Source organism: Lactuca serriola, chromosome 9 (genome assembly GCF_051521515.1).
Source record: "Lactuca serriola cultivar US96UC23 chromosome 9, Lser_US96UC23_V15, whole genome shotgun sequence".
Classification (NCBI taxonomy): domain Eukaryota; kingdom Viridiplantae; phylum Streptophyta; class Magnoliopsida; order Asterales; family Asteraceae; genus Lactuca; species Lactuca serriola.
Window position 1 is genome coordinate 193,184,065 of NC_136416.1, and position 11,016 is coordinate 193,195,080.

General features: G+C 32.0%; 1 protein-coding gene across 1 annotated transcript; it reads left to right on the forward strand.

Annotated features, from left to right (window-relative positions):
* Positions 1-1,108: 1,108 nt before the first annotated feature.
* Positions 1,109-9,298, forward strand: LOC145075275 (kinesin-like protein KIN-7D, mitochondrial). Its single transcript, XM_079021573.1, has 25 exons — positions 1,109-1,818; positions 1,925-2,022; positions 2,147-2,236; positions 2,365-2,417; positions 3,183-3,248; positions 3,480-3,533; positions 3,663-3,722; positions 3,853-3,931; positions 4,152-4,219; positions 4,956-5,012; positions 5,108-5,212; positions 5,295-5,399; positions 5,497-5,604; positions 5,705-5,839; positions 5,942-6,118; positions 6,204-6,314; positions 6,459-6,596; positions 6,680-6,799; positions 6,905-6,955; positions 7,040-7,087; positions 7,228-7,350; positions 7,439-8,128; positions 8,359-8,500; positions 8,584-8,699; positions 9,117-9,298. The coding sequence occupies exons 1-24, from the start codon at positions 1,469-1,471 to the stop codon at positions 8,667-8,669; spliced, it is 3,114 nt and encodes a 1,037-aa protein (XP_078877699.1). The 5' UTR covers positions 1,109-1,468; the 3' UTR covers positions 8,670-8,699; positions 9,117-9,298.
* The last annotated feature ends 1,718 nt before the right edge of the window (positions 9,299-11,016 follow it).

Genomic DNA, 11,016 nt, shown 5'->3' on the forward strand with positions numbered 1-11,016 from the left:
CTAAAGCACCATAGATGTAATTTCTTAAAACCACCCGGATAAATCGTATAAAAAATAAAAAAACAAGACAAAAAATAAAGATTGATATAAACCACATCCATCAAAATTATAATTTACTTATTTTTATATAATTTTATATCTTTATAAGGGTAAAATATTTATTTAACAATTTCTTATTGGAAAGTGGAAAATTGAAAATTTCGAATTCTTTCGAGAAAGTTCTAATTGGAAAACTTAAATATAAAGGATGAGGAAACAATAGTAAATTTCATTGAGCTCCTGGCCGGCGATTAGGTTTATATATTTGTCACTGTCATTCCCGCTCATTTGACGCTTGTTTTTTAAAATTAAACTCAAGGCGCCGTCGTTTTCAGCCAAAACCCAAGTTTTCAAATTTTACAGCCCCCACGCGCCCACGGCCCCCCTCCCCTCCATGTCACCCACTACCTATCACCTTCTTTTATTCCCATTTTATCTCCCCTTTACAATAAATTAATATATAACTTTATGAGAGTAAACTATAATATTTTAAAAATTCAAATTCACATTCTTTCAAAATTTAAATCAAATCGTTAATCACTCAACGTTTACTTTTGTAATTTTATACATTACGAAATTTGTCTTATTTTTCTTGATAAAATTATATTTTATTACTCCATAAAGTTATTTTGTAAAAAGTTTTATTTAAAAAAAGTAAACATATTTGTTTGAATATCGGAGTAAATGTTTTTTAAGTAACAAAATTATATTTTATATAAATATGTTTTTATCATAAAACCAAAATATTTCACATTCTAATTGATTTTTAATCATACAAGTGTGATAGACGGATTATATATTTATTTATATATAAAAATTTTATTCTATCAAATATGTAACGTTTTTTTTACTCTATCATTTTACACAAATGTCATAAATTATATAACTACATTTTTTAATAGATTAAGTATAATATAAGTTAAATAATAGGTATATTGATTGTAAAATAAAAACTATTGCATATATGCAAAATTAAATATAAAATTTTAAATTAATGAATTAAATATCTAAAAAGGTTAAATAAACTTAAAAAATATCCTTCCATTGTTCGATTACCTCCCTCCCACTCTCTCTCTTTCTCTCTCTCTCTCTCTCTCTCTCTGCTCGCGTTTTGTCGTAAACCAGAAGAAACACACACACACACACACCATTTCCTACCACACAGTTTCTCTCTCTGTACGTATATGAAAGTATATAGACATACACCCTGACTTTCTCTCTCTAGAGGAGCTTCTCGATCAGATATATATACAATACTGTGATTTTCTCTCTCTAGAGGAGCTTCGAATCACTCACCGACTGAACCAATGTTGGTTTTAGGTTCTACTAACCAAGGAACATGGGGGAACTCTGACATATTCAATGTTTTTAATTGAGTTATTATTGGTTGATTTTGTCCGGTTGTTGAATCTGTGAGTTAAATCGGTCAATGGCAGCTTCCTCTTCAAGAGGACGAAGCAGTTCACCATTTCCCAACCAGAAGCCTTCAAGTCCGTTTTCATCATCTTCATCGTCTTCATCTTTCAAGCAGACAGTACATCGTTCATCATCCTCCGCTACAACTTTCTACGGAGGCGGCTCAGGGAACGGTTACGGTTCAAGATCTGATACTCTTGGTCGGACTACATCTGAATCGATGTACTCTCGAGGTGCTTACGACGCGCCTTCGCCTGTAGATTATCCGTCTGCCGATGAGTTGATAGATGAGCCGATCGATGAATTCTCCAGACCGGCAGGAGGTGACAGCATTTCCGTCACGATTCGGTTTAGGCCTTTGAGGTAATTTCGAGATCTTGAATTTGAATTGGTTTTAGGTATATCCGAAGTGTTTGGTTTGGATTTGCTACAGTTTCAAGACAATGTGATAAGTTTGTTGTGTCTGTAGTGAAAGAGAGTATCAGAGAGGAGATGAGATTGCGTGGTACGCCGACGGAGATAAACTTGTGCGCAATGAGTACAATCCGGCCACTTCATATGCGTTTGGTACAAACTTTGGCCTTCTCGATTATTAAATAAACCAACCTAAAATGGTTACAACACTGGTTGAAGTTAAAATGGAAGTTCATCTCAGATTAGGGTTACTTTCCTTGTATGTTCTGTATAACAGATAGAGTGTTTGGATCTTTTGCGGAGACTCATGAAGTGTATGAAGTAGCTGCTGGACCTGTTATAAAGGCTGCTATGGACGGCATAAATGGTGTGGTAAACCTAGATTCAGTTTAAAAAACACTATTATGCTAATTGCCTGAGTTTATTCATCGTACAAATTAAAAAAAGGGATTGAGCAAAACACTAGTTGAGGCTAATGTATGACTGCAAATGCAGGAACTGTATTTGCATATGGTGTAACAAGCAGTGGGAAGACACATACTATGCATGTAAGCACAGTTTTTTTTCCTGTGATATTAATGAACTGTAATGATCTTGAGTGGTATTACAAGCTCATATTGCATTTAAGATGGCAGTTAAGTAAGATTATAGTATGTGTAACCCATTGTTTGAGGAGTTTAATTAATATTGGTTATGGAGTAAATGAGTAATAGCTGATATGTATCATAAAAAGGATATGACAGGAGCTTGTGGTCTATAGCAATTAGCAATACATCCAATTTAAATTGGACTTTAGCTTCACAGTGGCTACTGGCTAGCCATTAAGCAGCTCTGCTGAATTTGTCCATTTTGATGAATTCGGGTACTATCCAAAGTAAGCTATATACTTCCAGCATTTCTATATCAAGATATCAGGGCAGCAAATAATAAATTGTCAGTGATGATACCTGGAGTAAGAATACAACCATAAGTTGTATCTATTAAGTATAGTAAATTTTGCAGGATTATTTTAAGTGACAAATTCATTGTAGTAGGATAAGTGAATTAAATGCTAGATTTTAAAGTTGGCATTCTGTAATCTCTCTAGGTTTAAGAGCTTGTAGCAGCTAGAAAGTATGCTAATGGGTGTAACTGTTTATATTTTATCTCTTTTCAAAAAAAAACTGTTTATATTTTATAGAACTGAAATGTAGCACAAGTTCACAAAAACGGAAAGCAAAGTTGTTACCTAATGGTTGTTTGTATTTCCCTTCACACTCTGTAGATGCTTTATGTTCTCCAGAACTCTTTATTCTTCTTATTTCTTTTCACAGGGTGATCATAATTCTCCAGGAATAATACCTTTGGCAATAAAGGACGTTTTCAGCATTATACAGGATGTAAGTGTTCTTCTAGAACTCCCTCTTATATGTATGTGTGTACTTGCTTACGTTACATACATGATATATGTATGAAAATATACACACATACATATACATAAATACATAATAAACATACATTACATATATGCATAAAAATACACACACACACACAGTTTTGGTATGTTTGCTTTATTATTTATGTCATGATTCTTGTTTATGAATAATGAACACCTTGCATTTACTTTTCAGACGCCAGGAAGGGAGTTCTTATTGCGTGTCTCCTACATTGAGATATATAATGAGGTTTCTTTTCTCATGGCCAATAATATATGTAGTTGCTTTATTTTTTATTGAGGATCATAAATGAACTTTATAAGCAACATTCTTTGATTCACCATGCTCTGCTTAAGTGCTTATGCTTTCTCATGTCAGGTGATCAATGATCTACTTGATCCAACAGGACAAAATCTGCGTGTTCGAGAAGATTCACAGGTTTCTCCATTAACTTACCATTATTACATGTTGCATAATCATCATGTTATTGGCATTATATCATCATGTTATGTGGTGATAACTTTTTATATATTTGTGTGTTCTTATTATGTTTTCTATCCATGGAAAGGGTACATATGTTGAGGGTATAAAGGAAGAGGTGGTTTTGTCTCCTGGACATGCCCTTTCTTTCATTGCTGCTGGTGAAGGTAATGCTGAATCTATCTGTGTGTGTGTGTGTGTGTGTATATATATATATATATATATATATATATATATATATATATATATATATATATTCTAGAGATCCTAAGGTTAAATCTACTATAGATAATTTTCTGTGTGTGCATATTAGATCAACTTATATGATTGGGAATGATTTACATAGATATGAATACAATCTAACTCTTTTTTATTTATTGTATGCAGAGCACAGGCACATTGGTTCAAATAATTTTAATCTTCTTAGCAGCCGTAGTCACACAATATTTACCCTGGTATGTGATTCACATGGAGTTTATATCTGTACTTTTTCATCTCTTTATGAGCTTACATTTGTTATGATATAAATATATCTTGTAAACATATTCAGTTTCTGAGTTTATGCTGTTGACTTTGTTTACTTTTCAAGGTCAGAAAGCAAGAAAAATCAAAAAAAGAAAATAAACAAATAAATGATATTGAAAGAACATGACATAATTAGTTCAAAGATAATAAACGAGTATTTCCAATGCTACAAACTGCAAATTATTAAGTGAACAACTAAAAGAAACTAGTTAACTAGATATGGGAATAATGAAATAATGTAAGTGTAAAAAACACAGTTACAAAAGTGAACTAACCCTTTTAACAGTAACATAAACTTGACAACTAGAGAAATTGACAGCTGAAATAATCAATTTACAGTAACATTATGAGTTACGACATAAATTTAATAACTAAATTATCTGCTAAAATTTAAAACTGACGGATAAATTATTTGCTGAACTAACACTGTCATAAACTTAACTAAATCAACAGCTGAAAGCTTACAATCAAGTTAACAGATAAATCAACGTTAAACATGTAACAAATAAAACAGCTGAAGTTATATAATAACAAAATTACAAAACTAAACTAACAATTTATGACTTTATTACTCAACAGCTAAGTAGGTCAACTGCTAAAAAAATAAACTTACGTGTTTCATTGTTAACTGTATCAACTATCTCTATCATATATTTGAACTTGCAGATGATTGAAAGTAGTGCTCATGGTGATGAATATGATGGAGTCATATTTTCTCAACTTGTATGTCCACACCTTGTTTTAAAGTCTCCCTATTATTATATCACTTAATTTTTATTCCATCTTTTATTCAAAATCATTTTTCTATTTTTTTCTAGAATTTAATTGATCTAGCGGGATCAGAGAGCTCAAAAACTGAAACAACAGGACTGAGAAGGAAAGAAGGATCTTACATAAACAAAAGTCTTCTAACCCTTGGCACTGTAAGAGAATTTGGATTTCTTCAATATAAAATCTATTAAATTTATAAAATTGGATAATGTATTTGAACTGTGGAAATCACAGGTAATTGGAAAACTTAGTGAGGGAAAGGCATCTCATGTTCCTTACAGAGATTCAAAACTTACTCGCATTCTACAGTCTTCATTGAGTGGCCATGGCCATGTTTCAGTAAGCATTAATAAACTTGACTTTTTAAGTTATATATATTCATTACAAAGAATTTGTATCTTTGACCCATAATCCAATTTTTTTTTTCTCTTTCCAGCTTATTTGTACTATAACTCCAGCATCTAGTAGCATGGAGGAGACTCACAATACATTAAAATTTGCAAGCAGGGCAAAACGTATTGAAATCTATGCCTCTCGCAATAAGGTTTGTTAATTGTTATGACATGATGACATCAGCGTTTTTATCTGTTTTTCAGTTTACTAAAAACACAAGTATTAATCTTAAACTATTCATCTTATTACAGATTATTGATGAAAAATCTTTGATTAAGAAGTACCAAAGAGAGATATCAGCTCTTAAGCTAGAGCTTGATCAGTTTCGTAGAGGGATGCTTGTAGGAGGTGTCAATCCAGAAGAGATAATGACATTAAAACAGAAGGTTCTATTTCATTTTTTTTATTTTTTTTATTTGCTATTAGTACAAATTCTTTTAGTGTATAAATTAGTTCACTCTTTTTATGTTTTAAAATTTGTATTATAGTTGGAAGAAGGACAAGTGAAAATGCAATCACGATTAGAAGAAGAGGAAGAAGCCAAAGCTGCTCTCATGAGCCGAATTCAGAGGCTCACAAAGCTAATACTTGTTTCCTCAAAACACACAATTCCTGGGTTGACCGATGCATCTGGTCAACAGAGTCTTTCTGTTAATGATGATGATGTTAGTTTAAACATTCTCAATTTAATCTCACAATGGAGTTTAAGAATTAATGATTTAACCTTTTTGTTGATGCTATTTGTTTCAGAATGGTTCTCTGCTCTTGAACAGTGACTTAATTTCTGGTGATTCTATCACCGAGTCAACTCAACCGGGTGAAGTCATTACTCGTTCTGCTAGTGGTATAAAGCTGCTAACAGTATGTTTCATGGAGCTCTCATCTCTTAATATCACATTTCAACACATACATGATAGTTCTACTTTTATATAAATATATAAAGTAGAAAGAAACCTTAGTGTTTTAATATGTTTTGTTTGACTTTGACTTTGTCTTTGACCACAGGGTGGACTTTCAATAGATGAAATGGACCTTCTAGTTGAAAGAGTGAAAATGCTTGCAGGAGAGATTGCATTCAGTTCAAGTACCATGAAACGTTTAGTAGAACAATCTGCAAATGATCCTGAGAGCTCAAAAACCCAAGTAAAGCTTTGTTACCCCTCTTTCCTCCGTATATATTATATTCAAATCCTTTAGATTACTTATAAACATATGGTGATAATCAGATAGAGGACCTGGAGCGTGAAATAGAAGAAAAAAGAAGGCAAATGAGGGCTTTGGAAAGACAGATTGTTGAAAGCAATGAAGCTTCAATTTCTAATACATCATTGACTGATATGCAACAGGTGCACTTTTTCTCTCTTTATTTTTTCTTACTTATTTATTGTCTTTCCACAATCTATACGTTATCTAATTCACCAACATTTCCTTTTTTTGTTTCTCCAAAACAGACAATGATGAAGTTAATGACACAGTGTGATGAAAAGGGTTTTGAGCTAGAGGTCAGTATCGACATTTTAACCCAACTCATGACATTAATTGCTGATAATTCTCCTCAAAAGTCGTAACATCGTCTATAATTGCAGATCATGTCAGCAGACAACCGCATCCTCCAGGAAGAATTGCAAAACAGGGTATCTGTATTTATAATTTATAAAACAAAGACATGTAGCTTTTGAATCATGTCTATTTTTTTTATAGTGTTCCTCGAATACATTTTTTATTTTATATTTAAGATAACACATGTTTATTAATTTTCTTTATTCTATTGCAGTGTACTGAAGTTAAAGAACTGCAAGAAAGAATCATGTTGCTTGAACAACAGCTCCTTACATCTTCAGAATATCCAAGATCCAAAGATTACATCGATGAGCTAAGAACACAAATCAAGATTCAGGTATGTTATATAACTTATATTGTTATTTAGCAAAATTAAATTCTGGCAAATAATTAATTAAATAAATCCTTCTTATAAATTTAATCAGGAGGTAGAAAATGAAAAATTAAAGCTAGAACAAATTCACATTCTAGAGGAGAACAGCGGATTATGTGTACAGAATCAGAAACTTTCAGAAGAAGCTTCATATGCTAAGGAATTAGCTTCAGCTGCTGCGGTTGAACTCAAGAATCTAGCCGGTGAAATTACCAAACTGTCCCTAGAAAATGCAAAACTTGAAAAGGAGTTAATGTCTGCTTGCGAGTTGGGAAATTCAAAATCTAGAAAGTATGATGCTAAAAATGGTCGGAAAGGGAGATCTTCCAGCCGAGTCAAAGATGATTTTGACTCATGGAATCTTGACCCTGAAGATTTAAAAATGGAGTTACAAGCAAGGAAGCAAAGGGAAGCGAGACTTGAGGCTGCTTTGTCTGAGAAGGAAGTTATAGAAGAGGAATATAGGAAAAAAGCTGAGGAAATGAAGAAGAAAGAAGCGGCTTTGGAGAATGATTTGGCTAATATGTGGGTTCTTGTTGCTCAGTTGAAGAAAGAGGCGAAAGGCGTAACAGTTAATGAATCGAATAGTAATGGAACTGAGAGGGGCGAAACTGTAAATTTCCCGAAAATAGAAAATGGTGGTGGTCGTGATAATATAGTTGTTAAAGAGAGACAAGTTTTGGATGGTTCAGAAAAAGCGCATGATGTGGCGAAAGAAGAACCCCTTGTTGCTCGCTTGAAGGTACTTACATCTCTTTTAAACTAAAAAAGGGTAAAATGGTCATTTGCTCATGTCCAAAAACGAAACACAAGACTTTAGTGCAAGTTTTTGTTTGGCTTAATGGACTTAATCTGGAAACAATCATTTGTTATTCAACATCTTTTTTTTTAAACAGAGGTAAAATTGGCATTTACTCACATTCGTTGCTATTTCATGAGTGATAATTAAGTAAAATGTGCACATGTATATAGGCTCGAATGCAAGAGATGAAGGAGAAGGAGAAAGAGGTGAGTTACAACAATGGAAATGGGGGAGATGCAAATTCTCATGTATGTAAAGTATGCTTTGAGTCACCAACAACAACAATGCTTCTTCCTTGCAGACATTTTAGTTGTAAGTTTCTTTAAACTTCAAGCTTGGTTGCTATTTCAATACTTGTTAAATACTTACATTTTTGCCCTTTTTGGCTTTTGCAGTGTGTAAATCTTGTTCACTTGCCTGTTCCGAATGTCCAATCTGCCGAACCAAAATTGCAGATAGAATTTTTGCTTTCACTTCTTGATATTTGCACTTTGCCTCCCTCAAAATGAAGGTACGCCAACTTTCTTTTTCTTTTTCAATACAGAGCTTTACAACTTTGGTCCTTGAGTATGCCTTTTTTTTTTATTTCAGTTTGGTCCTTATTTCATGTTTTTATAACGTTTTTGGTGTCTGTTCCAAGTAAAAAGTAAAATGACTATTTTTGGGAAAGTTACCTCTTTGGTCCTTGAGCATGGCTGATTTTTCGATTTTGGCCCCGAAAGGTTTCTATTGAACATGGACCAAAAATGTTATAAGAACTTCAAATAAGGACCAAATTTATAAGAAAAAACTTTTTGGGACCAAAATTGGAAAAGAAAGTCAGTTATATTTAGGGACCAAAAGTGTAATTTACTCTTTTTGATATTAACAAAGTATATTCAATGCCTTTTTTGTAACACATTTTGAGCTATGTGTTGGTGTCCTGCAGGAGTTTTTTTTTTCATGGAGGAATGAGGATAAATCCCCTTTGTGGGTGTCATTAAACTGTGTATGTAAAAACTGTTGAAAAAAGGTATAGTCATGTTTTGTTTTGTGTATGTATTTAATATTTATAATTCCAAACTCCTGTAATTTTAAACGTTAGTACAATAGAAAAGACCAATTCATCTACGTATTCTCTCACCTTCTGAATTGTGATCATGGGTTAATGTTAAAAAAATTATGTAATTGGAATCATATCTAAATTGTTGGCATTTTGTACCTTAACACTAAATCAATATCAATCAATATAACGCTAGCCAAATACAAATGTCATACAAAGGGTTATATTCAGCAAAACCAGTTGGTTGCTTAAAGTTAGAAGCTCTAAGTTTGTAACTTTTATCTGAATAAAAATGTTCCACAAAAGTAGCTTGTAAGTTTTTGAAATGTGTAAAATGAATTTAAAACGTAAAAAATTAAAAGTTAAACCATCCTCGTAGTTGTTAAAAGTTATTTGAAATATTCAGATAGAAAATAAGATTATAGTAAGATTATTATAAGATAATACCTTATGCCAGAAGAAAAAAATACAATAAGATTATATTTCTATTAAAAAGTCATGGCCTTATCGTTAATGAATACAAAATATAAGATTTTTCGGAAGATTACCGGCTGAAATCCCAAATGTTCAAACGATTACCAATTACTTATCATTTAGCTATTTTTGGGAAAGATCACGAGACAAGATTAATATGAACTTGAATATTTAATCAATATAAATAGTTCAAACTCTAGACTTCGGTTGTGGGTGAGTTATAATAATAGTTAATTTCCTTGGCACAAATAAAATCTTATGAATTTTTCGAAACTTATATTGTAATGCTCTTTCTTGTTTTCATAACTACTTTCAGGCAAATATTTGTTGGGTTAATGTCACAAAAATCCTAAAATTGTCAATTTTACCCAAAGTCGTTTTTTATGTTGGTTAATGCCTCACATTTAGCTAAATTTTATCATTTTTGGACATTTATTCGGTTTTGCTCTCCCTAGCCGGTGAACCAAGCCTCCTGGATGCTTACTTGGATACATTTGCTGACGTAACAGCTAACATAACATGCCACGTCTGACTTGGCACACTCATAAGATAAAGAGAAGTGTTGTTAAAGAAAATGAGCAATATTAAGGCAACGCCTTTAACCACCCAATCTGGGGAGTTTTTGATATCTTTATCTCTGAATTAATATATAATCTGATTATCTAGAACATTTTATAACAACAACAACAACAATAATAATAATAATAATAATAATAATAATAATAATAATAATAATAATAATAATAAAGTAGACATATAAAGACATCTCTCCTAGCATTATATCATGCAAATCTTGAGCATATTTTTAGCCCTAACTAGCATTTGATTCACAGATTCACACATCAAAGCATATCACAAAACATGTATGAGTATTTTGGGAAAACTTACTTGACCTCGGTGAATTGCATGCACCACACCCTTATTATTTTATTAGAAAATCCTTTTATAAAACATTTCTTTCTGAAAATTTTACCAAACCCTCAGTTTGAGTTCAGACACACCTAATAATATGCCCGAATTTCCAAACTAAGGCTCTAATACCAAATGATGAACGAACAAGAAACAAAACGTCATAATACACTCTTTACACAAAATACCCTTCAACTATATATCACATTTTATTTCAAATAATAAATATGAGATTGCAAGGATAATATATTTTCAACATCCCCCTCAATCGAAATATTTATTTCCTTTTCTGAAAACATCAATAAGACCCATTTTATTTATTAAAAAATCATGTTGTTTTACACTCAAAGACTTCGTAAGAATATCAACATTTTGTTCAGAAGAATCTATTTTAACCAATTTC

What these genes read in the sequence shown, in the direction of transcription:
- LOC145075275 (XM_079021573.1), top strand. Translation starts at nt 1,469, where the DNA reads ATGGCAGCTTCCTCTTCAAGAGGACGAAGCAGTTCACCATTTCCCAAC. An exon ending in ATTCGGTTTAGGCCTTTGAG is followed by an intron (nt 1,819 to 1,924) that starts GTAATTTCGAGA and finishes TTGTGTCTGTAG; the next exon opens with TGAAAGAGAGTATCAGAGAG. An exon ending in TAATGACATTAAAACAGAAG is followed by an intron (nt 5,840 to 5,941) that starts GTTCTATTTCAT and finishes TTTGTATTATAG; the next exon opens with TTGGAAGAAGGACAAGTGAA.